Below are 28,000 nucleotides of genomic sequence, written 5' to 3'. Positions count from 1 at the left end.
CATTGTTTAAAGGGGAAATGTTAGAACTATTCAGTGAAAAGCTGAGCATCAGAAGGCCTGAAAGCACACATTAATGACCACGAGATACTGCTGGAAAAGCAGCCATTTCCTTCTATCTCTTTGGAAACAAGATCCTAGTTTTTAATTTGGAACATTGGCATCTGAATTTTTTTTAAATAGCCTCCCTTGCAGCTAGCTGTGAAGGGGCAACCCCATTCTTACTGACTTATCAATGTCAGACCTTGGAGGCTATGTCATTAATAGAGACGTGTTCAGCTGCAGGGTAGCTGGTTGGAATCAATCTAGAGGTGTCTTGGAAGAAAGGCCTGGCAATCTGTTTCCTGAGGTCACAGCCATGGAAGCTCTGTGGAGCACAGCCCCCCGCTGCGTACATGGAGTCATGATGAGCAGATCTCTACTGACCGGCAACTGATGGGGCATATTTATATTAAATACTTCATAGCCACCATGTAAGGTAGGGATTGTTATCTTTCTTTTATGGAATAAGGAAACTGAGGTTTAGCAATATTATAAAACTTCCCCTCTAACTTTTACTATTCTGTGGTAGAAAGTGACCGCACCTGGAATCCCAAGTTAAATTCTGAAACTATTTTTCCTGACTACACTGAAACTGCTATTGCTGGAGGTTATTAATGATGACTCATAGCAACCCAGGTGACAGATATAACTTTCTCATATGGTTTGCACCCGATAAACTACTAGATGGGTTCCAAAGACCATTCTTTCCTTTAGCAGCCCTGTGCTTAATACATGCACCTCCAGGGCTCTTTGACTTTATACACTGTTATGTTTATGCTCATGTTAATTATATGTAACATATATGTTAATCTATGTGAGTCTCTCTACACTGTTATGCTTATGTTCATGTCAATTGTATGTAATGTATGTTAATCTATGTGAGTCTCTATACACTGTTAGGTTCATGCTAATGTTAATGTTATGTAATGTATGTTAATCTACATGAGTCCTTGCTAATTAAATCCCTATTCTCTAAATTCATTCCGCATAGTCTGGATTTGAGTGAATGGTGTTTAATCATTCAGCTCACAGCGCTGCCTTGTCACCCTGTAGGGCTTCTCCTTTATGGAGGCCTCAAAGACTTCAGGGAACCCAGCTTTACATAAAAATAACTTTGAACTCAACTTGATTGCCAAAAACATGGCTTCCTAGCAGGGGAGAGGAGATCCACATTTCTGGGTCTTGGAGTATTTTGAGATGAGTACATTGTACTGAGCAATCGATACTCAAGAATTCAAAGGATGTGACCCCGATACGACACTATGCTTCCTATCCAAATGTGCCAGCAAAATACATAGTGCCAATGATGCACATTCTCTCTCTTCAACAATGGGCACGCTAGGCCCTCTCCGACACACACAAACTCTGAGCTGCTCACTAGTAAAGTGGAAGCAACGAAATACCAGAAGTCAAAGTCAAGATGTCAGAGGGCTGCATTCCTTTCTATACTCCGTTTCTCTGAGGAATTCGGACCACTGGCTAAAGGACAAGGTCCTGGTCATTTGGGAGCAGCTTTCCTCTTTGAGGGATCCCCTACAATACCTTGGTGCTTGCTTGCCTTTCTCTTCTTCAGAGTTAGTAAAAGCAACGAGTCTGTCTCCTCTCAGATGTCATATGACCCTTTTCCCATCACAATCATCTAACCAAACCTTCCACCTTGTTCATCCTATTTTAAAGGGCCAAGTGGTGGCCTAGTGGACTGTGAGTTAGGCTGCTATCCACAATGTCAGCAGTTCAACTCCACCAGTCGCTCCACATGAGGAAGAAGATTCCTTGAAGATTTACAGCCTCTGAAACCCAAAAGGCACTTCTATTGTATTCTATAGGGTGTCTATGAGTCAGAAGTGACTGATTTATTTTAAGGTCATTTCATCAACAACCTAAATGAAACCTTTAAGTATAATTGCCTTTTCCCAGGTACATTAACATGCTCATACACTCCCAGGATTAAGAAATGGAGGTCAATATTTTCCCTACTACAAGTTATAAGCATAATACTTGGCACATAGTATTTTAAAAATAGTCATGGCATTGGCTCTTGTTTCTGACTTTGTTCTATGTCATTGCTACCATATGCCTATCAAAGTGAAACACCTTCCAGTGCCATCCTCATATCACTGTTATGCTTAAACCCATTGTTGTATCAATCCATCTCATTTAGGATGTTCCTAAAGATGCTTACCCTCTATCCCACAGCATGCCAGCCTCCCGGGACTGCAGCAGCCTGATAACATGAGGCAAACCCATCATCTTCCCTTCAAAGGAGCAGTCTAGCTTTATTGTTCTGACCGCCTATGGCATATTCAAGATTGTTCACCAATACTACAATTAAAATACATCAAATCTACTCCTGTCTTCCTAATTCACTGTCTAGCTTTCCTATGCACAGGAAGTGATAAAAAAAACAACTTCATGATTTGAGTCAGTTGCACCCTCAAAGTGATAATTGCACTTTCTTAATATTTTAAAGAGTAGTTTTATAGATTTGCATAGGACAACATATCATTTGATTCCTTTGTTTTCATGGGTTCTAATTAATACAAGTAAAGTGAAATCTTTAACAACTCAAATTTTCATCACTATTTATTTAGATGCAACTTATTTGCCCAGTTGTGAAGATTTTCATTTTCTTTAATGTGCCCTAGGCATGAAACAGCTCTGGCCACGATCTAGGCATCAAGCTAGGATGAACAAAGGGCTGCCAGTCTGCTCTGCCCCTGACTGACAGAAGAGCACCACCACCAATCAGGTGTCTCTTTGCCCATAGCCAGGGGATGATTTTCATTTTCTTTATACTAATTTGTAATCCTTGAGGAAGACTTCAGTGTTTGATATTCATCACTAAAAGTTTCAGGTTCTCATGGATTTCAGCAAGCAAGGGTGTGTTATCTGCCTAGTGAAGATGGTTAAAGAGCCTGCTTCCTATATTGCTGTCATATTCTGCTTCATGTAATTCAGTTTCTCAGGTTAGTGGTTCAGCACAGATTGATTAAGGATAGTGAGAGGATACGACCTTGATGCACACTCTTCCTGATTTTAAGCCACAAACTATCCCTGGTTTTGTTAGAATCAATGTCCCTTGCTTTATACATAGGTTCTCTATGAGGACAGATAAGGGTCCTGGAATTCCCATAGTTGGTGATGCTATTCAAAAGTTGTTATTATCCACACAATTGAAGGCCTTTGCATGTTCAAAAAAACACTGAACATCTTCTGGAATTCCCTGGTTTTTAGTCAAGATCCATCTGACGTTAACAACTATATCCTTTATTTCAAGTGTTCTTTCAGCTTGACTTCCTGGCATCTCTCCAAAAATGTACTGCTGCAGTGGATTTTGAATTATCTTCAGCAAATTGTGTGGTATGAATGATACTGCTCTATAAATTTTAATAACTTCTTATGCTAGTTAGATTTCATATCAACTTGAACTGTGGAGTCCAACCTATCCATCAGGTCAGAACTGATGGTGCCTACTTGTGGGAATGGCCTTTTTAAAAAAAATCGTTTTATTGGGGGCTCATACAATTCTTATCACAATCCATATATCCATCCATTGTGTCAAGAACATATGTACATTTGTTGTCATCATCATTCTCAAAATATTTGCCTTCTACTTGAGCCCTTAATATCTGCTGCTCATTTTCCTCCTCCCACCCCATGAACCCTTCATCATTTATATATTATTATTATTTTGTCATATAGTATACTGTCTGACGTCTCCCCTTGCCCTTTGCTCTGCTGTCCCTCCCCCAAGGAGGAGGCTATATGTAGATTCCTATAATCAGTTCCCCACATTCTCTCCACCCTCCAGGCATCGCCACTCTCATGACTGGTTCTGGAAGAGTCATCTGTCCTGGATTCCCTGTGTTTCCAGTTGCTATCTGTATGGCCTTTTTAGATGAGTCACTGAGACTGTCTCTCTCTCTTGCTTGCTCTTCAGCTTCCTGCTTGACTGCATGCTGTCTCATGTCTGGGGACATGCAGCCTACGGTGTCTGGTGCAATCTGATCTCTACTACATTCCTATGGACCTTGGACCCACGCAACTCTGCACACGGTTTCAGCTTCGACGTCCTGCTTCATCTACTGTCCGCTGTGTGGGTGTGAGAGTGGTCTGCTTGCATCTGAGCCATAGACTGTGTTTGATTGAGTTGGAACGATTTCTTGATATAAAGTCCTTTCTTATATAAAGTTCTTTCATATGTGTCACTGGTTTTGTGTGTCACTAGAAGACTAGGCTAGAACACCTCCTTTGGGATAGGTAAAAATAGAAATATCTTCAAGTCAGTTGAACAAGTATCTGTCTTCCAAATCTATTGGCTCAGCCAAGTGAGTGCTTCCAGTATTGCATCCATTTGTAAAGCAAAAGCAAACACACACCATCTCAGTTGGTGCTCCGTCACACTTGGTATATTGTTATTATTATTTCTTGCCAATGCCTGCAGTGCAGATTGAACTTCTTCATTTGGTGCCATCATTTCTTCATCGGTTACTTGCTCCTGAAATAAAGAAGCACTGAGCAGTTCTTCTCTGTATTCCTTCCATCTTCTTGGGAAGCTTCCTTCATCAACCAATCCTTTGCTGATAAAATTGTTAAGTACTGCAACTTTGGACTTGACATTTCTCACCAGTTCTCACAGCATAACAAACGCCACATGGTCACACTTCATGAGGACACTTCCTTCCCTTCTCGAGTCCCTTTTGGGAATATTTGTATGATTCTTCACTTCATCATTTCTCCCACTCATTTTAGCAGCTCTATGTTCAGGAACAAATTTCAGGGCCTCCCCTGCTCCCCCTGTTTTTTTTTTCAATTTAGGCCTTGCCTTTTAATTTTTTTTCACATGTCATCCCCCAATTCACTTGTCATTCCCCAATTTGTCTGATGTTCATTCATTCAAGTTTAATATATCAAACCCATTCTTGAGAATTGTACTTTGGTTCTTATGGACTTAATATTCTTCAACTTCAATTTGAAGTTGCATATGGACAACTAATAGTTTGTTCTTATATCAGCCCTGGTCCCATTCTGACTGGTGACACTAAACGTTTCTGTTGGTCTCTCTGAACAAAGGAACTTGATTTGATTCACATCTGTTATCTGAATTAAGGTATAAATTTATAGTCTCCATTTATATTATTGAAAACCGCATTCAAATTAATAGATCATTGGTCTTGTAGAATTCTATCATGAGATCTCTAATATTTCTATTATCAAGGCTGCATTTTCAACTACTGACACCCTCCCCCCTTTAAATTTTCAAATCTCAATAATGGCCAATGCATCGTGACTTCATAGTTGATCATTTCAGACAGCAGAAGTTGGTCAAACTTAATCATTTCTTCACCTTTGGCATTTGTGTTTGGTGCACATATTTGAAAAATAGTTTTATTAGCTGATCTTCTTTGTAAGTATAGCATAGATCTTGAAATGTTCTTTTGGATGATGAGTGCGATAGGCTTTCACTTCAGATTGTCATTCCAGACACAGTAGTCCATATAACTGTCCAATTTAAACTGGCCAAGCCCAGTCCATTTCAATTTATTAAAGCCTTCTCTTTGGATTACTCAAGCTTCCTATTTAATTTTTGATGACTTCCATTTTCCCAGATTCATACATTATATTTACCACATTCTGATTATTAACAGATCTTTACCATTGGTTCTCCCCATTTTGCATCCTGATACATGAGTAAATGAAGCTTCCAGAAGGGTTATCTATCCATGTTTTGTTCACTGTGCAACCCGCTTCAGTGCCTGAAGCCCACGGGGAAAGCCAGGCAATGGTCCGGGGCTGCAGTATGCTTTGGCCTGGGGCACTGTGAGAGGGCCATGGGATCAGACTTGCCGTAAATCCAAACACAGGCACTCTATCCATGTTTTAAGATCAACTATATTTGCAAAGACAATCTCTGTAGCTGAACCTGGACGACCTGCCAACCTGAGGGACTCATCTTCTGGCACTATTTCAGATGATGTTTTGCAATTATTAATAATGTTTTCACTAGCTAATATTTCAGAACTAGATCACCAAGTCCAATTTTATCCTCTTTGTCAGTAGGTTCCATTGTGTGTTAGTGATTCATGAATGGGTACGCATATAGAAAGAAATGGCTTATACAGTTATAAAAGTAGGTAAGTCCAGTTCAACTCTGTATGGCAGATCGAAGCTGGAGGTTCTTCTGGCTCACGTAGGTGCAGGAGCTGAAGAACAGGAAGCAGGAAGATGAAGCAGAATGCCCACAGGTTGGTGGATGCAAAGGTGAATAAACCCAAGGTAGGCTGAAGTAATCTAAGCCAGGCAGTCCACTGATGGCTCCTGAGACTGGCAGGCTAACCAGTCATGGGATCCAGACCCACCACAAGGTAAAGGAGCAAGAGAGAGCCTGATTCTGCCCTCTTATAGAAAAGACTACACCCCTACCTTCATCCAGGTAGTCAAGTTGATTTAACATCTACCCATCACACATTTGAACCGGTTCCCTTCGAATGACCTGGATATTATTTAAAATGCTGGAAGCTCTGTATCTCATGAACACACAGTGACTAGAGTACAATGAAGTGTCAGGGAAAAACCAAACTCCCTGCCACCGAGTCCGTGCTGACTCACAGTGACGCTGAGGGTTTCTGAGACTGTAACTGTGGACTGGAGTCGAAAGCCCCGTCTGGTGCGCTTCAACTGCCTCCTATGCAGACCGAAACCCAACACGTAACAAATAATTAACTCCCCCACCCTTTTTTTTTGTTACTCTCATTAGATGCTACTCTAAATTAAGGGATTTACTTATACAAAGGGCTTCATATGCATAGCAACCTTCATTCCATGAAGTGCTATCGTCACCATATCCATTACCGATTGGGGAAATGGGGCGCAGATAGGAAGATCACATCACCTCATCGAGCTACTAAAAGGAAAAGTTTTGTGCCCAAACAATTGGGTTCCAGAATCTGCTTGTAGCCCGATTCTGACTTTTAGGTTAAATGCTATCATAAGAGCCATGAAATGAAAAACAAAACAAGAACTTCCATCTAAATAAGCATGGTGCTGACAACATTAGTCTTTACTTGGCATGTGCTATTGTATTGTTTTCTCTACTTTGTGCTGAGATGTTGTTTCACTTGATTAAGGGGCTACGTCCAAGACTGAGACTTCCTTTTATCATTCGGGAGCAGACGATGAGGACAATCTTTGTTAAATATACAATGTGGGAAAAGGTTAAATGTATCATGCTTTATGTTTTGCTTTGAAAATGTTTACTCTCAAGAAGATAGAGCATAAAACTTTTAAGAACAGGGAATCATGGCGGCTGGATGAACCTACGAAAGTACTGCCCTGAGATAATTTCTAAATCTTCAGCCCAAAATGTTCCCTGATGTCTTCTACAAATGGAACAGTAATACAGTTTATCACGTTAAAAAAAAAAGTCTGCTTTGAGCATTGTGCTCTTTCAGGCACGAACTATATGGGATGAAATTGAAAACAGCAATTGGCAGATCAGAGAGGTTGTTGAGGGAGCAGGGAGTTTATGTCTTTGACTAAGGAACACCCAACCGCAGGAGAATCCGAATGGCTGTACAACGTGATAAATATCATTAGTGTCACTAAAATGTAGAAACAGTTGAATTAGTGTATGTTTTCTGTGCATTGCCTCAATGGCAAACACAAAGCAAACAAAAATCTAGAAAAAGAACACACAGAGGAAGAAGTACATCATCCTGGTTTTGATAACAGAGTGTTGGATGTAACACCAAATGAACAGACAAGGAGAGAAAACATCGATGACTTCATCAACATTAGAGGTTCTTGTACATTGTTGGTTCTGAGGAAATGGTTGCAATTACAACCAGGACCAGCTTGTGCCGTACAGGTAGAGCACTTTAAATTACATAGTTGAGCCTGGATGTGAAGAGCCTCTCATCCCAGGTAGTCCTGGACAGGCTGAGCAGAGAAGGTCCCTAACACAGCTTATTAGGTCATGCTGTCTGCCACTGCTGTCTCTCAGATCCAGCGGCTCACGACCGTCCTGGTTGCAGGGTGGGTGGCAGGTTTATGTTGTTCTGAGTCTATAGGTAATTTCTGAGACTTGGGCTTACCACGGCCCCCTTAAATGAGTTATTTCAGCCCCTAGCTGCAGGGCAAACATGCTGCTTCGGGTCAGAACCAGGCCAAGGCTTATTTGCCCAGCAGCACATCGTGTCTGAATGGTGAGCCAGCTCCTTTCTGAATGGGCAAGAGGCACCAGAGAGACTCACTATCAGGTAAAGATAGACCCCAAGAGAGTGTCATTTTAAACCTTAATTATTTATATATTTAAGATATTGTGGTTTTAGTGATTAAAATTAATTGGTAAACATATATGTGTGTGTTTACGTATCTATATCTATCTCAAGGATTTAGTATGCAGAATATAAAAGGAACTAGTACCATTTAACAAAAAGATAAACCCACCAATCAAAACTTCAACAAAGGCCTGTGACAGCCATTTCTCTAGAGTAATATACAAATGGGCATCAGACACAGGGAACACAGCTCGACAATCCTGGTCAGCACAAGCCTCAGCCACAGGAATGTGCCGCTTCATAAACAACACATTGCTGTTATCAGAAAGATGAAAAATAATACTTGGTGAAGATGAAGAACATTCAGAATCCTTATGCATTGCTGATGGGAATGTAAACTATTTCCAATCCTTTGCAGTTAGACAATTCCTCAAAAAGTAAAACATAAAATTACTAGAGGGACTAGCAGTTCCACAGCTAAGTACAAATGCCACAGAATCAAACAGAAAAGGTTTACAAATATTCACTGCAGCCCTAGTTCAAAATATGGAACAGCATATTCACCAGCAAATGAATAAATAAGCAAAAGTCTATATATTCATACAATGGATTATTATTTGGCCATAAAGAGAAGTGATGTTTTGATACCAGCTAGGACACAGGAATCTTAAAAATTCCCTGGATGAATTAAATCTGCACAAATAGACAAATAGAGTAAGGCGTATGAGAGGTACTCAGAATAGGTAAGTGCACAAAGACACAAGTCTACTAGTGACTACCAGCAGCTAAGGACGAGGTAGCAGAAAGGTATTATTAAGGGGAACTTAAGACCCTCCATACTCTATTCAAATGCTAAAATATGGGACATCTCCTTCACATCTCTATGTTAGGCGAGAAGGTAGATCACTCCTGGTTTGTTTTTCACACAGCAGAATAGAATACCTTTCATTCTCCTGGACCATCCCATTTCCTTTCTTCCAGAAGGAGAGCGCCCGGGGGGCGGATCTGGGTTTACACTCCAAGATGACCAGGCTGCCCACTTGAACTTGAACCAACTTTTTCATTGGATTCTTTGAAAAATCTGGAGCAGCCGCTGATAAGAAAGAAAGAACAGAGAGAATGAACACTGGATCATTCATTTAATTTTTCAAATATCCTTGTAGATTTAAAGTGTAGACACTGGAACCATACATGTTTTCTGCGCACGCAAGATGTCAACACTTGACATATGATGTACCAAGTGACACATCAGGTTCTGGTGCCAAAGAGTAATCCCTGCTTTCATGTTTTCTGGCAAGATCTAAATCTTGAGAAGATTATACTTGATTTTAGAAAGCTTTCTTGAAGCTTTCAAAGGGCCCCACCATTAGTACTTTAAGATAAAAGAAAGGCAGGTCTCAGAGAGTGCTTTCACAAGAGAGTTGTACGAAGGCAGGAGCAGCCCTACTCTCTCCTGCTCTCCACTAGGAAACCAAGCTCGGCCCTGCACTCCACTCAGTTGATGCTCAATCTCTTTGCAATAAAACCCGCGTATTGAATTTATATTTTATTTGTTTTTTTAAAGAAGTAAAAATCCATTATGTAAATGTATTATAAAATTAATATGGTTAGGCTAGCTTTCAAGTTAGAATCTATCTATCTACACATTTAATGCAATAGTATAATATTTGATATACTATATATGTGTGGCAGTTTTATAATTATTATATGTGTCACTTACACATATATAGCATGCATTAGTATATGAAATCTTATACTATTACATTAAATGCTATTATAGCACATAGAGAACACTTTCAATTTAAACAGTACTTGTTATTCAAGATACATAGTGCCACATCATTTGAATGAATGACATGGAGAAAGTCAAATGTTGGTAAGAAAATCACTCTTTATAGGAAATGCAGAAAAAGTAAATAACCTGGCATACCTACTCAAACATCTTATACTCTGTCTTATGAGGAAATCTTGTAACTATACTGTACTTTTCAATAAAATGAGATTTTTTACAGTGAATTACACAATTGCAGGCAAAGAAAACATCTACAGAGGTCACTGGCCTTACAAATTATGATTCTGAGAAAAATAATACCTTTTATTACACCAAAATTGAAAAACTTCCTATTTGGATCAAATCACGTCTTTTATGCCTACCTTTTTAAAAATTTTTCCCTCATTCAACCACCCCATGGGGAAAACTGAAAAGAATTCCTCCATTGTAAAGATGAATGAGTGCTGGCCCATTATTAAGTTAAGTGACTAGGAGAAAGCATCAAGAGTTCAACTGAAGATCTCTGGGCAATTTCCCCCCTCTTTTTGCCATCAATAGGAGCAGCTAGGCTTTGGGTGGCATCTGCCTTCCCCAGGCTTCGGCTCTCCTAGTATAGAAGATAAGCTCGTGGCTTCTCTTAGCTTGTAACGAGCCACTAACCAAAGGGTTAGTGGTTCAAACCAAGCTAGCAGTGGCATATAAGAAAGGCCTGGAAATTTGCTTATGTAAGTTACAGGGCAAGATATGACAAAATAATTTATAAATTATCAAGGGTTCATGAGGGAGGGGGGAACAGGGAGGGAGGGGAAAATGAGGAGCTGATGCCAGGGGCTTAGATGGAGAGCACATGTTTTGAGAATGATGAGGGCAATGAATGTACAAATGTGCTTTACACAATTGATGTATGTATGGATTGTGATAAGAGTTCTATGAGCCCCTAATAAAATGATTTTTAAAATTACAGGTAGGAAAACCCAATGGAACAATACTGCTCTGTAGCACAAGGATTTAGTAGGAGTCAAAATCAGCTAAATGACCAACAGGTTCAGTTGTTTGCTCGCTAGAGAAGACATGCATCTAACTTTCAGGCATAAAGAGTGACAGACTCGCCTTACGTTAAACCAGGGGTTCTCAATGTCAACACTGCTGACATTGGGATAGGGTAATTCTCTATTGTAGGGGGCTGTGCACTCTAGAGTGTGCATCACCATCCCTGGTTCATCCAGTTCTTGACTGTAGCACACATCGCCTCGTTTCCAAGCCCAACATGAACAACCAATGGTACCACCTGGTATAAGCAGGTATCTGTTCAGAGCAAAAAAATCACCCACTTCTGGGAACTGGTCCTTTAAGCCAATCAGGGCTCTTTAGGCCTCTCGTCCTCAGAATTGGGCCAGTGACAGGTTCATGACTCAAATCAGAGAGCTCAGGGCTAGTGATGTTTAGAAGGGTGACTTCTTTTTAAGCAATTAAGAAAGCCATCTCCCTAACCAAAACACAAACTCACTGCCATCAAGTCAATTCTAACTCAAAGTGACCCTGTAGAACAGGGTAGAACTGCTTCTGTGGGTTTGCAAGACTGTAGCTCTTTGTGGACGTAGAGAGTTCTGTCTCTGTTTTGCAGAGTAGCTGATGGTTTTGAACTGCTGACCTTAAGGTGGCAGTTAAATGCATGTCCACTATGCCACCAGGTCTCCAATAAAGTCATATAATTTCCACAAAATTAAAGGTGGTGAAAGAGACAGAGGGAATGTGCTGGAGACATCCTACTGAGTTTGCTTATGGTTACTATTTGGAACCTTGAACCAAATTATACTGAAAGTGAAGTTCTACATATTATCTATATGGAGAATAAATATTAACTTATCCATTCATTCGTTCATTCATTTGCTTTATGTGTGTTTGCTCCTTCATTCATATAATTATTCATCTTTGTTACTGATCTTTGGTAGAATCTTCAGTCATGTAAATTAAAGTAATCTTATGGATAATATCAGATTTTCTTTCTTATTTTGTAACTTAGAGAAGCAAACAGAAGTAAATAATTCAGAATGTCAAACAGTTACACCTGAGTTAATTAAAGACTCAGTGTGCGCAGTGTTTGATGCTGCCAGCATGGCAATGAATGACAAAAATCATTCCTTTTGAATAAATAAATAATGATTACTTTAAATACTGGTATCTAGTTCATATACTATCAACAGAGGCCAAGTCACTCGTTCTCTTAAAAAAGATGCTGGTTAGTTATGCTTGGTACCTAATATCAGCCATAATTGTTGTTTGTCTCATAAATAGTTATTAACATATACGCACCATATATACTTGTATATAAGCCAAGCACATTTTCAGCACATTTTTAATGCAGCTTTTGTGGTATAGTTAGGTGCCTCGGCTGATATTCGGGTCGGCTTATACTGGAGTATATACAGTATACATGCCATAATTAGTAGCCCTGAGAAATTCTGTTACAATATTATATAGATTGCTAGATGTAGAAATGTAATATGAAAAATAATATTTGAAATAAGCATCCTGTTTCTGCAACCAGGGAGGTATTTGGAGCAAATATATATACATTTATATATTTTATAAATATTATATATACAATATATAAAAATATATTTGTTTCTATAAAAGCATATATAGATATAAAATTATATCTATACTTTTACAGGAGCAAATACATAGTTATTTGCAAATATATACATATATCTATAAAAGCTTATCTAGATCTAGATATAGAGAATTTCAGTCTTACCAATAACCTTGAGCTCAGCACTGGAGTAGATGAGACCATGTTTGTTTTCTGCTATGCACTGGAACATCCCAGAGTCTGTCACATTGAGGTTGGATATTGTAAGGGCACCATTTTCTATTTGTATTCTCTCCTAAATGATAACAAAATCATCTCGCATATAAATAGATACATCATTTTGAATGGCTAAAAAAATAATTGACTAAAATTTCAATTACACAGCAACCTTCTACATTTTCCATAACATGACCTGAAATTTACCCTTTTCCCTTTGGAATTGTAAAGGACTGATTTATCGTAACAGCCACACATTGGCAATACTAATAAACATTCATCTGCTCAAATGTGAATAATTCAAATAGCTAACCTACAAGTAAAACATTTCAGCCTTTTTATTTTTTCCATGCCGTTAAAAGTTCTGACTGAAAAAAAAAAGGTGGCATTTAGTTGTTTTGTGTCTCAGCATTTAGAAAGGTTCTCATGATTTTGTTTTAAATCATGCAAATAATTTCAGGATAATATCAGTTCTGCACATTCAAAAGCTTCTTAGAAACACAAATATCTATCAGGATGTTTACATTGTGAGAGAGGTTAGTAAGGGAAGGAAATTTGAAAGAACTTAATGAAGTTCTCATGTGATTTTAAAAAGAGCACAATTTACAGGGCTGCAGAATGGAAGTGAGTGAGGAAATGAACACCTCTATATAATAGTGTAGCCGGCTACTAGATGTATTTATTCTGCAGAGGCTGCACAAAGTTGTCAAACAGAAAAAAGAAAATTACATTCTGCACTTGACTAAAGTAAGGTCTCCTTTAATTTCAATATCCCAAACAAAGCATCTTATATCATAGATTAGATTCACCAGCCATCTTTTCCCAATGAAATGCAGTGTTTAAAGACGTTTCCTTGGCATGCTAGATGCTTGATTTATTCCTTATTTCTCTCTACCACTCACATGCAAATGCAACGGCGTGCATACTTATAATTCTCTTTCTCTACTAGGCACATGATACTATACTTACTTAAGAGAAAGAAGAGAGGGGGATAGGCAAGCCTGTACCCTTACCTCTAGTACCAGAGCATCTCCATTTTTCAACCATCGGTAGGAAGGTTTGGGCTTCCCACTTGCCCGACATTCCCAATAAAGATTATCCTCCACAGCTATTTCCACATCCTTTACAGTCTTTACCCAGTGAGGCTTTGCTGCATTTAGACAATAACAAAATAAATGAATATAATCATCCAGTGTTTTGCAATAAATTGTATATAGTTAAATATCAATGGATATAAGCTTGCAAGCAATTAACCAGCATATGATTAGACATAGATGGAATTCACGATTTACTAAGTAGAAATAGGAAATATTTCTGGATTTAAAACAGATGTTGCAATCTGTCATTAACTAAACTAGACTCATTATGGTCTCTTTGTTTTTAAAATTCTGCACACTTCTTGAATATATCCTTCATCTGTCTATGAGAAGAGAGTGAGGAGTCTGTGATTGGCACACATGGGTAAGGGCTAGACTGCTTGAACACATCCACCTCTGTGTCTGAAGAAAGATCTGACTCTGTTTCAGTTATCTCTCAGTTGTGAGAGCAGAGTTCTACTCTGACCCACACAAAGCCATCATGAGTCAGAACTGACTACTTGGCAACAGGGCTTTTAAAAATGGTTTGGTTTGGGATGCAAGTAAACAAATTAGACTTTACTTTGCAAGTGATTTTTTGAATCACAAGCCTGCAACTGATAACAATTTAATATGTGAGTGACAGCAGAGACTAGTCTTAATTACACACTAAAAATTAACATCCATGGAGGAGAAACTTCTGGAGCTGAAGAAAAAATATTTCCCTCAAGTTAGAAATAACTTAATTAAATACAAACCAGTGAGCATCTTACGAACCTCTGTGCAAATTAGAAAGACGGCAGCAAAAGATGGATAAATTGGTTCAATTTGAATCATAATATGATTTTCTATTACCAGAAAAAGAAGCAACTTTAAATTATGTATGCAAATCACTTGGATCAAGTAGGTTTATCATTTTCTCTTATATTTTAGAAGATACTTGGAAAATTCTTTCTACGGATGAAATCAACATATCACTTAAATGAACGTCATTAAATAGACACAGCATATTCAGCCAAGTCTCAGCTTGCGTTTTAGATCCGAAACTGGGAGGTGCGATGTCTTACTGGTTTCACATTGCATTATGCATGTGATATCTACTGTGGGGTTCACATTTGCATCTTCCATATGGAGAACCAGTTTATGTATTTCTGTTTAATTGCAACCAAGAGGAAGATTTGTCTTTGCATTTCCATCTCATAAAATTGTTATTCTTTATCAGAAATTGAAATAGAATTGTGGCTACTTAGCTCATTCTCTCTCTCTCTCTCTAATATAAACTACTTGCCCATTCTAAATTGTGTTTCATGCCCAAATCCTTCTTCTCGATTTCCTACTGAAAGACATTCTCTGTCAGAAATTATCAGCCTGGGAGGGAATGAGACTTCAAACAGAGCAAGACCTGAGCAACTGAAAGAGAAGCCAATGGTCAGTCATCAGTAGCTTTAGAATGGGTATATTGCAAACAAATATTCACCGAACTTAAGTCACAGTCCTGTAAACCATTTGCCACTCAGTGGGGTTTTCTTCTCTCTCTCTCTTTTTTTTATCAGAGTTATTTGGAGACACATTTTGAAAGAAAAAAATAAAATCTAATTTTCCCACAAATAGAGTCTAAATAAGGGTAACATTATTATCCTCTCTTCACTCAAATTGAGCAGTGCATCAAATAAATGTGATAGCAAATTAAAGGGAGCAGACAATGTCAGCACACACTACTAGAAGGGGGATAGAAGCACTGAGGACTTTATTATATATATTCTAGAGAACACAGCAAAAGATTTATTTCTAATATGTTTAATTGCATAAACATATTCTTTTGGGGAAGGAGAACTATTTTGATATGGAAAATAAAATGCTTTACACCCCAAATTTCATTGCAGAATATTAATTTTAATTTCTTCTATGCTTACTGTAAGTCAGAATCAACTTGATAGAAACCAGTCTTGTGATTTTGGTTTATGCGAAGTATCCTCTTCATGAAATTGTAGAGCACAACAACTTGGCCTGTAAAATCAGGGTGTGGCATAGCATGACCCTGCCCCCAAAACAATGGCAACAGCGTAGTATAGATAAGCGATGGGAAGTTATGTGAGGCCACTCATTTGCCTGATGTAGATGCTCACCATAGTAAGTCAGACGTCCTCTGGCAACATTTTTCCCTCGTGAATTCTCAGCAATGCATTCATATGCTCCTATGTCTTCCTGTTGGAAATTTGGGATTTCAAGCACACCATTGAATTTTCTCAGCATAATTTTACTGGGAAATGGTAGCCCATCACTTCTTCTCCAGTTAATCTGAGGTATAGGACTAAGAAAGAAAAATAATTACTTGTCTTTCGTGAACTGATGTCTGAATACTGTTCACTTTTAGCTTAACAAAATGAAGTTTAGGTTCGGATAGAACCAAAGAGCACAGGTTTTCACATAAAGAACCCTTCCAGTCATCAATTATATGAACATGATGCAGAGATTTGTATCTTCATTTAAGTTGTTATTTTGATCAAAGTAATTATACATTTTGCTGAGTCAGTTCATGACTTAGAGCAGGAGTTCTCAACCTGTGGTTCTCGACCCCTTTGGGGGTTGAATGACCCTTTCACAGGGGTCGCCCGATTCATAACAGTAGCAAAATTACAGTTATGAAGTAGCAATGAAAATAATTTTATGGTTGGGGGGTCACCACAACATGATCAACTGTATTAAAGGGTCGTGGCTTTAGGAAGGTTGAGAACCACTGACTCAGAGGAAGAAAAACATCTGGAATTAAAAAAAATAATAATAATGTAAACCTACTGTTTTAAAACATAACAAATGTCTCAACAAAGGAAAATCATCTCCAGTACAATTTATGAAATTAGGAAGGCATGATCAATGGCTCCCAATAACTTTTAAAGTTGCAAATTAAATTATACTTGGGAGGTTATCCTGTATTTTGTTTTTTCATTTGCTTATATACCATCGTAATCCTATGGGACAGAGTAGAACAACTCTTGTTAGTTTTTAAGAATGCAAATATTTTAGGGAAAAGAAAGCTCATCATTGGCCTATGGAGCTGCTGGTGGTTTCAAACTGGGAACCTTACAGTTAGCAGCCCTGTGCATAATCCACTAGGCCACAATTGGCTCAATGGCAGTGAGTTTGGTTTGGGTTGAGCTTTGCTCCTAAATGAAAGGAAATCACAGAAATTAAGGTAAAGGTGAAAAGTTGGTTAAAAACTGCCCTGATCTCTTATAGCAATTTAATGCTTCTATACATAGAGTCAGGTTATAAAACTTACTTTCCGAGGGCAAAACACTCCAATTTCACAGTTGAACCTTTAGCTGCTGGAAGAGTTTCCGGGAACTGCACTTCTATCTTGGGTTCATATTCACCCATCACTCCTGTAAAGACACAATACACGTGTCTTAGATTTGAATTCACCTTTGCAATTGCCTCGTTTTTCTGAAATAAATCTTTCTTTTCCTCTAATGTGAAGCAACTCCTCCAAGAGATTGAAATTACTCACTACCCGTCAGCGTTACTCCTAGAAGTAGTCCGACCCGAGTCAAACATGCAACATATCCTTGTGGAAACCTTCAGGCTTCTGTGCTTCTGAACTAGTGTTTGCAGAAACTGTGAGAAAGCCGCGTTACCTGTTACATTACATACAAGGAGAGGTTTTTTTCTCTTTCCATTCGGCATTCAATAGGGGCTTTTCTCGGCAAAATAAAATGTATTGTGACTCCTTGAAATTTCATGAAGAACAAAATTATGGCAGCGAATTTATTTAATGTTTCCCTGATAGCAGAGACACCAAACTTAAACTTATTAAATGGCACCCCAGCAGGGAGAGGCAGTGACTTAATAAATGGGAAAGGTCAACCCCATGATGATTAACCGGAAAGAGTGCTCAGATGTGGTGTGGCTGCGGCTCTCCACTGCACCCGAGACACTTTTGTGCAAGTGTATTAACTAGCTAAGCTCCAAACTCTGCTTCTGAGGCGGTTAAGGGCTCTTTGAAACTGCCATCAAAGGGGCAATGAAAGTTTTTATCCCTCATAATTTTTTTAGGGATCCTTTTAAACCTATAATAAGATATATTAAGCTTCAAAACACTCAAGCTGATAAAGGTGGCGTCAGGTGACTGTGACCTGGGTGATCACACAGAGAGCCCCAGGTCCAGGCGGCCGCCTGCTTGCTATAATGTGCTATTCTCATCATCCTGAACCCCTAGAGGTGTGAATCAGGGGAATCTTGTTTGTATTTCACATTGGGCCCTAGGCTTTGTATACTAGCTGTGGAAGTCACCTAATCTGGTGTCAATTTAAGAATTCAGAGTGTAGGGGTGGAGTCTGGGCTGTCAATCTGGAGATAGCCAATGAGCCTTCTGTGGGCGTGGCCTTCTCCTGAGAATTCTGGGAAATCCAGTACTTCCTCCTTGAAGGTGGAAGACACTTCTTTCTCTCTGTTCACATCCTGGGAGACAGCAGCTGAAAGGCACATGGATCCACCCTAATGCAGAGGCCCCGGCCAGCGTTGATGTGTTTCCAATGACACTGGATCCAAAGACTTTCTACCCACTAGCCTGTGATTGTCTATATTCAGAGTCATCACATGTGTTTCGTGAGACTGAAGAGGACTTTATAGATTGGTATCGGATATGTGGGCTAATATCAGAGTTATGGACTTGATCTGGACCGGGCTGGGATGTTTTCTCAATGTTCAGTTGCTCTTGTACATAAATCTCTTTCTTATACACATGTGTGTCCATAGATTTGTTTCTCTAGTCTACCCAGACTAACACACTTGGTACTGGTCATGCGTTAAAAAATCATCCAACTATCACTGACTGTACACAGGGACTTTTGACTCTGCAAACAACTTAGTCCTGTGCTCATGCCTAGGGGTCTTCTTTGCTCAGGAAAGAAAGCATGAAGGAGAGAGGACAGAGAGAAGAGAAGAGCTGGCGGGGAGGAAGGAAGGGGAAAGATTTATCCAGACACACTTTCCTCTTGTCCAGTTGGTCTGTACTTGGAGTCCCCATATGATCTCCACTCAGAGTGACATTTTTCCACATTTCGTACCATCAGAACGTAGCACCAAAGGTGTTGGTGAACCAAGAACTCTGGCACTGGTCAGTGTATTGGTGACCACACAGGTGTAATTTCCCACATCAGATGGCTCCACTTTGGCTATGTAGAGGTGCCCTGTCTCCTGAGAAACAAATCGCCGACTATCTTCTTCAACAAACGATGGGTATTCATTGAAGATCCAAGCATAAGATAGCTCTAATAAAATAAGTGAAGACAAAGACATGACACAACTGAAGGATGTTTTCAACAGTATATAAGGTACACAACTCACAGGCACCCTATGGGATTGCATTTCTTTGTCCACCAGGGGAGCCCCAAGGGTGCAGAGGTTAAGCAGTCCACAACAACCAAAAGGGTGGTGTCTAGAACTACCCGCTGCTCTGCAGAGGAAGCTGCCACCCTGGCTTCCCTGGAGATTGCAGCCTGGGAAACCATCTGGCCAGTCCTGCTCCTGCGGAGGGTTGCGATGAGGGTAACTGACTTGGCCACCCCAAGTTTTGGATTTGGCCAGCGTTGGTGAAGCACTAGGAAGCATGGACCCGTGGGTTTCAGGCTCTTCTGTGCCGCCAAGGTCCTGGCTCAAAGTCAGTGCTAATGAATATTTCTGCATGAATCAATTTGTATTGAGAGTCAGTTTAGGTACTGTTTTTATGTAGCAGTGTTATTGAGGTTGGAGTATTGAGATGCCATGCAGAGCGGACTGCTGGTTATACCTAGTTATTCTAGATCAGCAGTTCTTCACTTGTGGGTCACGGCCCCTTTGGGGGTCGAATGACCCTTTCACAAGGGTTGCCTGATTCACAACAGTAACAAAATTACACTTATGAAGTAGCAACAAAAATAATTTAATGGTCGGGGGTGTCACCTCAATATGAGGAATTGTATTAAATAGTCGTGGAATTAGGATGGTTGGGAACCACTGGTCCAGATCCTGCATAGACTGCTGTTTCATAAGGCACGGATCAGAGCATTTCTAGATACTTAAGGGCTAAAATCATAATGGTGCACAGTGGCTGATACAGAACCACTGGTCAGCAGTGGTCTCTGATCCACGATGGCCTCACATGTGTCAAAGTGGAAAGATATAAAACGGGTCCATCCTTCGGCAGTAGATCACGGAGCTTTTCCTCGGAGACACCTCTGAGTGGACTTCAAACTTCAACCTTTCAGTCGCAGTCAAGCACTTTAATGACCTGAACCACCCTGGCACTCTGGCTAACATGTGAACACATAAAATATGACCTGCTGCCACCTGGAGACGGATAGAGCAGTGTCTTGGTTCTTAAGACCATTGGAAATATGTGTCTTCTGTTGGTCATAGGCATCCCCTGTGAAAGGGTCATTTGACCCCCAAAGGGGTTGCGACCCACAGGCTGAGTGAGAGTCCCTGACACAGCGTAAAGCACTTGCTCATATATTTGAAGGCTGGGCATCTCCCCTGAAGCAGACTAGTACCTCTGCCTCTGTCACAGCAGGGGAAGGGCTCTAACTCCCTCGCTGTCAGTGAGTAGCTGATCTCTTTAACCGCTGCATCACTAGTCCCCTTCCATTAATATGAAGGGGTTTCAAAGATTTAGGGTAAATGAAATACTGAAGGAATACAATTTTTCCACTAACTGTCCAACTCATAGTAACCCTACAAACATTCCAACTCACAGTAACCTACAGGACAGAAAGAACTACTTTGTAGGGTTTCCGATGCTGTATCTTTCTATTCCGGAGGATCCGGTAGGCTCAGACCACTGGCCTTTCCATTGGTCATTGAGCATTTTAACCACTGCGACTCCAGCATGCCTTCTGCTGGTATTTTATACATAGAAGGCATTCATTATGTAGAGCACTGGGTTTGACATTTGATGAAAACCAATACATCGGGTCATAAAATCTACAGAAATTGTAATTACTGCCAAAATAGCAAATCAAAATACAAAACCAAGAAGATACAGGTGTCAGCCTATGAGACCAGATGAAATCAAGGTGTGTTGTTCATGGAAAGATTTGAGGGTGTCCCACCTCTTTCTTGTGCCTGGGGTATCCATGCAGGGTGACCCTCAGCATGGCCAAATCTCCAGGCAGGGCTTACCCAGCCTCTAAAGCTACAACTCTGCTCCCAGAAAAGGAGCACGGCTGGATGACACACCCCCCCCCCCGTCGGGGCTCACATCATAAGGGTGAACCCTTCATTATGAATATAGTTTCTTATTGTGCAACTGTTGGCACTGTGGGCCACATATTAAGTTCCAGCACTCCAGTACCATCCACCCCGAGCCGCGATGACTCGTCTTTTGGTCTTCAGTATCATTCACTCCTTGGTCAAATGGCCTGGGTGATATTTGAGCATGTACGTGTAATGCCGCTTCAAGAGTGTTGTTAGCTGCTTTCAAGCAGATTCTGAATCGTGGAGACGCCGTGTGTTTCAAAGTGGTACTTTTCCATTGAGTTTTCAAAGGCGTGACTGTTTAGGGTCTGTGCTCTAAGGGTGGGTTCCAACCTCCCTCCAGCTTTTGGTTCACAGCCAAGTCCTTAACCACTTGCGCCACCCAGTGAACTACCATCAATGAGTCAAACAACCCACCATAAACCAAGCAAGCAAACAAACGGGTCCATTGTCATGAATTAAATCTTGACCCCAAGAGACAACTTTCAATGAATGCTGTAATGTGGAGTAAAAAAAAATGGAAGGCTGGTGGCATAATTAGCACTAACTGAAAGGTCAGTGATTTGAACACAGCAATAGGAGAAAAGATAGCTAAGCTTGCTTCTACAAAGATTACAGACTTGGAAACCTTTGGGGGCAGTTCTATCCTATTCTAGAGACTAAATATGAAATAGAATCAACTCCACAGCAATAGGTCTGCGTTTGATTGTTTGTTTTTATAAGGAATGTAGTTTTCTAATCCTTAAGATCATGTAAGCTGTGATGGTTTCTTACTGTAACTGAAGCTCAGTGAGAAGGGGCAGGATAGAGTGTGCCTGTGGAGGAGTTCTGGTGGTGTAGTGGTTACACTGGTAACTACACAATGGCAAGGTCAGCAATTTGAAACCACCAGCCACTTCAAGGGAGAAATAAAGGACTTTCTACTCCAATAAAGAGCTAAAGTCGCAAAAACCCACGGGAACTGCTCTACTCTCTCCTATAGACTCTATGAGTCAGCATTGACTTGATGGCAGTGAGTTCGGCTTTTTAGTTTGTGTTTTTGGTGGAGGTAGAAGGTATATATAGATGCGGCTTCGAGCAAAACAAGGCTCAGAGAGCTGTTGTTTAAAAATTGATATGATAAGGCTTACCAGAAAATGCACTCTGTATTTCAATCTTGGATGAAATTCGGAACCTATACATTTCAAACTTGGGCCACAGTTTCCTGTACTTTTGCTTCAAAATACTGATGTTCTCAGATACGATGATGGCCTGGAGCAGCTCTCCAAAATGATCCCACACCCTCTCTCTGGGCCCAAGTGGGGCCCTGGTGACTGATACTTTAAAGGGCAGCGACACTGTTCCTGTCCGCACCGTCACTTTCCAGACACCTAATGGGGCCCTGGCTTTGGTTTGACTACCTTTTATTTTTCATCCCCATACGGAATGTTCCTTGCTCTTCCAAAACTACTCATCTAATCATGTCAATATCTACCCGAAAACCTTCTGCCAGTCCTCAGTACTCTCAGGAATAATGCAAAATCTGATGTATGATCTGATATGAGACCTTTCATGATGAAGTGTGTGCTCAAAGTTTTCACCACTTTGAGTTATTTCATGTTCTCTCTTGTGCCTGGGTGCATCACATGATGCTCCCTGTAAACTTTATCACTCTGTATTATAAATTAAGTATTCACTTGTCAGCCCTCCACATTTGGGAAACACATGATGTGTAATTTTTATCCTGCTTCCTCCCCTTCTCCCCACCAACTACCAAAATGCAATACTCAGAGACATTTAGTAATTCTCAAGTGCTTTTTGAGTTAATTAAGGATAGAATTGTCTTACTGAGACTCTCTGAAGTAAAGTTCATTATAGAAGTTCTCTTGAACTTCAGGGCCAACACGAACCAGCTTTCTCCACATTGCTTCCCTCCTTGAGGGCAATGGGGTTAGACGAGCCTGTGCTGCGCGGGTTGTCTATCATAGGCTAGTTGATCTCTAACCACAGGTGCTATAAGGAGCAATTTGCTCCCATCTTCCCTGCTCCCTCTTTATTTTGATCATTTACTTACCTACTATTGTACAGTGTTTCATGACATTCCAGCAATTCACAGAATGGGTTGTGGAATCCAAGCTTGTTTTTAGTTGGTATGAAATGGATGCATCTCAAACAACCATTTCAGAGTTGGTCTTATGCCTACTGCAATCATGTTTTTGTCTTACAATATTATAGAAAACCCCACAGAGGAAATTCCAGCTACTGCGGCAGGATGAATTGCTTCAGCCTTTGTGAAAAGTGGCAGCTGTTTTAGCAATAGTCCTTCTGGGTCTTTCTGCTGTTCTAACCCTCCAGTCTCACTTTCCCCACCGATTCTCATCCCTCCCACCTGCACCACCATGTCTTGTGGTAAAGGAGGAAAAATAACCTTACTCTTCTTTCCAACCCCAAACCAAACAAACTCACTGCCATCGAGTCAATGCTGACTCAAAGGGACCCTTCCCCCACCTCTCACCATGGGTTTCAGAGACTGTAACTGCTTATGGGAGTTGAGAGGCCAGTGTTTCCCCATAGAGATGCTGGTGGTTTTGAACTGCTGACCATGTGGATCACAGAACGAGTAACCACTAGACCACCAGGGCTCCTCCTCTTTCCAAAGTGCTCATAAATAAAACTAATCTACTGTAGTCATTTCTTCTTACCTTTGCCCAGCCAGGTTAATACTCCCAGTGTTACATAAGGTAGCAGCCTTTGCTGGATATTAGGAGTAAGAAAACAATCTTACTACATCAGTTTATACTAAAATGAGAGTGCCTGATGGAAACAATTCAGATTCTGTTACATTGTATGAATATAACATTCACACAATAGAATGTTTGTTATAGACAGCAATAGTAATACATGAATTATAATGATACACATCTTAGAATGAATACCTTAAATGTAAGTTTGTTTGACTCAATTTAGGGTCTGCTACTAATTATAAAATTAAAAAATTAAAATATAAGGTATATTATTATTATATTATCTTTGACCATTAGGATTAGTCAGAGAAAGAAGTTAGCATGTAAATAATTTTAAAGCTGATTCCAAATGAGCACTAAGGTGTGGCTATGTGCAAATCAGGGGATGATTAGGATGTGGGAGACAAAATAAAACACCCCTCCATACAGAAAGGATTCCCTAGCCCCCCCAAACCTGGAAATATATTACTTTTTTGGCAAAAGGGACTTTATAGATGTGATTATATTATGGATAATTTGATGGGATCACTAAACTGGGTTATCTGACTGGTCCCAATGGAATTACACAGGTTCTTATAAAGGAAGAGGGAGACAAGCAAGTTCAAGATGTGACTATGGAGGCTGGGATTTGAGTGATGAGAATATCGCCCGGAGGCAAAGAGCCAATGAAACAAACTTCTGCCCCAGGAACACAGCACGTATTGATGCCTTGATTTTATCTGAGCAAGAACAGTATTGGAATTCTGGCCTACAGAACTGCAAATCCACTCTGTTGCTTAACATCACTAATTCTGGGCTGCAGAACTGCAAATCCACTCTGTTGCTTAACATCACTAAGTTTCTGGCAATTGGCGATAGCAGCATTATGAACTAAGCCAAATGGTGACAATGGTTAACGATACTCGTTTGTACAGTGTGCCCGGTAGAGTGCTATGTGCTTTACACAAAATTTCCAAATGAAAACAAATAACAAATAAAGGGGTAGTAGTGGCTGTGAGAAAAGATTGTCTTTAGAAAGCATAAAGAAGAATCAGACTTTACATTTTAAAAGAAAAATATGAAGGGGAGCAATAGTCCAAAAGAAATATCACGTGATAAAAACACCAAAAAGGCAATGAATTAGTCACTTAGTGCTTTTCATAAAGACTTAGGGCGTTAAAAGATCAAGTCCACTATAATTGTTGTACACTACTACTATCATCACCAATGTACCTGTCTGTCAGGTGGTGGTGGCTTGTGTACCTTTGTTATGGTGGAAACTATGCCTCTGGTGTTCCAAACCCAGCATGGTCATCCATGATGAATAGGTTACAACAAAGTTCCCAGACTAAGAGAATTAGGTAGTAAGAATAGGCAGTCCGCTTCTGAGGAATTCACCACCAAAAGTGTTGCAGATGGCACTAGGATATGAATGGACATACTACCAGAAGATTAGCCCCTCGGGTTGGAAGGGACTTAAGATAAGACTGGGCTGGAGCTGGCTCCTGAAAGCAGTTAGGCATAATGAGGTGGATGAATCAACCCTTCCGTGACCTCTATTTGTTAATGAGAAATGACTCAAAATGAGAAAAAACAGCTGTAAATATCCACTAGGAGTCAAAACATACAATGTGCAGAGTATGAATCTCCATAAATAAAATGGGAGGCGTTAGTGAGCTGAAATGGACCATTTAAAAGCTTACCATTCTAAGTCAGATGATCATATGGTACACTAAGCCAGGAAGGGCATATTTAAGAGACATGGTGTCACATTCATTATCAAAAAGAATACTTCAAGATCAAGCTTTGAGTGCAATGTTCTGTATGATAGGGGAATTATATACAGGCCTCCAAAGAGGGCCAGTTTAAAAATATATTCCTTTTTATTTATATAAATTTCACTGATTTTATTACCCTTTTCTAAGGATACATCAAAATGATTAAAAGAAAGAGAATCATAATGTTAACAAGTACAGTTCTTTGTTTTTATTTTATTGGGGCTTCTTTCAACTCTTATCACAATCCATACATATATCCATTGTGTCAAACACATCTATACATATGTTGTCATCATCTTTCCCAAAACATTTTCTTTCTACTTGAGCCCCTGGTATCAGCTCCTCATTTTCCCCCTCTCTTCTCCACTGTCCCTCCCCCATGTCCTTAATAATTTATAAATTATTCTTTTTTATTTGATGTCTTACACTGACAGCTGTCTCCTTTCACCCAATTTTCTGCTGTCCATCCACCCATATGTTAATTATTGTGATTGGTTTCCCCTTACTCCCCACCACCTCCCTTACCCGCCTAGTATCGCCGCTCCCATTATTGGTCCATGTAGCACCCCAGCGGACTCTACTGGAAAACCCTCATAAAGGTCAATGGACAGACCTGGAACTGTTTGAGAGCTTTTTAGTTTCTGCTTTAGTTTTTTTCCTATTCTTTTTAAATTTATTTTGTTGTATTAGCTGTTGTTAATTTAATTGTTGTCTCCCTTTTTGTTATGTTTTACCTTGTTTTTGTATGTGCTATTTTCTATGCATGTCTAAATACAGGCATGCATATATGTACATATATATGTAAATGAAGTTATATATAATGACAGGGAAATAGATTGTGTACACATATTTATTTATAAAGTATTATGGCAGTAGATGGACATTGGACCTCCGCTGAAGTGGAAAATGCACAAACAATTTGTTCTACTAACACAGTACGCAGTGATGCTCACCTTCCCTGACAGGATAGATGAAGACAAATGGGTGCATACGCAAATGTGGTGAAGAAAGCAGATGATGCCAGGTTATCAACAGATATAGCATCTGGGAACTTAAAGGTTTGAAGATAAACAAGCGAGCATCTAGCTCAGAAGCAACAAAGCCCACATGGAGGAAGCACACCAACCTGTGTGATCATGTGGTTTCTATGGGACCAGGTATCAAGCATCAAAGACCCAAAACAAACCAAACAAATAAAATCTTATCAATGGGAATGGGGGAAGGGGCAGAGTGGAGACCCAAAGCCCAACAGTAGTCAATTGGGCACCCCTACCAGAAGGGCCACAGGGAAGAAAGGGGCCAGTCAGGGTGCAGTATAGCACTGAAAAAACACACAACTTTCCTCTAGTTCTTTAATGCTTACCCCCCAAAGAGGAAAGATAAGTATTTGCAAACTATGTCCTTGATTGAAGAAACAAAGCTGGAGATTCCATGACAGAATTTTGCAAGACCAATTTGTGACACTGCTACAGATGATATTTTTTTGGACAAAAAATGGCAACAAACTATACATGTGGACTTCTTCAGATGGAATACACAGGAATCAAATTAATAACTTGCTCTTCAATGGTAGAGTAGCTAAAAATAAATGGAATAATTGATTAAATATAAGATATGGGAAGAGAGGGTGAAGAATATCCATATCATCATCCAAAGCAAGGTCAGTGAATGACTTTGGAATAGACAATTCATTGCTATAAAATGGAAGATATGGTTGAACCTTGTGGTAGTTACATAATCTGGTGTCAATTTGAGGATTAAGAGTGTGGGGGTGGAGTCTAGCCCATCAATCAGGATATAGCCAATGAGACCTCTATGTGGGCATGGCCTTCTCCTGAGGATTCTGGCAACTCCTGTATTTCCTCCTTGGAGGCAGGAGACCCACTCTCTCTCGGCTCACTCCTGGTGAGACATCCCTGTGGACACACGAACAGAGGCTAATGGAGCCAGACATCTGGAGCCAGAGAAGCCACGTGGAGAACCCTGCCAGCGCTGAGATGTTTACAATGCCACTGGATCCACAAGACTTCCCACCGATTGGCCTGTGATTTTCCTGCATTCAGCATCCTTGCATGTGTTTTGTGAGTCTGAAGAGGACTTTACAGATTGGTATTGGGCCTATGGGCTAATATCAGATTTATGGACTCGATCTGGACTGGGTTGGGGTATATTCTGAATATTTATTTGTATATAAAGCTCGTTTTTTTATATACACATATGAGAGTCTATGGATTTGTTTCTCTAGTCTACCCAGACTGACATGAACCTGAAGAATATGAAATCAAGTTCATGAGAGTAAAAACACAATCTTGG

The 28,000-nt window shown here is 40.0% G+C and overlaps 1 protein-coding gene and 2 non-coding genes across 3 annotated transcripts in view; all 3 read right to left on the bottom strand.

Annotated features, from left to right (window-relative positions):
- CNTN3 (contactin 3) overlaps positions 1–28,000 on the bottom strand; it is a 379,845-nt gene that overhangs the window by 112,866 nt on the left and 238,979 nt on the right. Inside the window, exons 5-10 of the mRNA XM_075550729.1 lie at positions 19,041–19,244; positions 17,255–17,357; positions 16,101–16,285; positions 13,912–14,048; positions 12,848–12,977; positions 9,261–9,411 (exon numbers count right to left, since the gene is read on the bottom strand). Of these exons, the coding sequence (XP_075406844.1) occupies positions 9,261–9,411; positions 12,848–12,977; positions 13,912–14,048; positions 16,101–16,285; positions 17,255–17,357; positions 19,041–19,244 (910 nt within the window). The remainder of the gene's footprint in view (positions 1–9,260; positions 9,412–12,847; positions 12,978–13,911; positions 14,049–16,100; positions 16,286–17,254; positions 17,358–19,040; positions 19,245–28,000) is intronic.
- On the bottom strand, positions 2,672–2,815 carry LOC142449700 (small nucleolar RNA SNORA48). Its single transcript, XR_012784819.1, has one exon. It is a non-coding gene; the product is annotated as a small nucleolar RNA SNORA48 (small nucleolar RNA).
- LOC142449647 (small nucleolar RNA SNORA42/SNORA80 family) lies at positions 5,773–5,905 on the bottom strand. The gene has a single exon (XR_012784772.1). It is a non-coding gene; the product is annotated as a small nucleolar RNA SNORA42/SNORA80 family (small nucleolar RNA).

Source organism: Tenrec ecaudatus, chromosome 5 (assembly GCF_050624435.1).
Source record: "Tenrec ecaudatus isolate mTenEca1 chromosome 5, mTenEca1.hap1, whole genome shotgun sequence".
Classification (NCBI taxonomy): Eukaryota; Metazoa; Chordata; class Mammalia; order Afrosoricida; family Tenrecidae; genus Tenrec; species Tenrec ecaudatus.
This window is presented reverse-complemented; position numbering and strand designations above follow the sequence as displayed.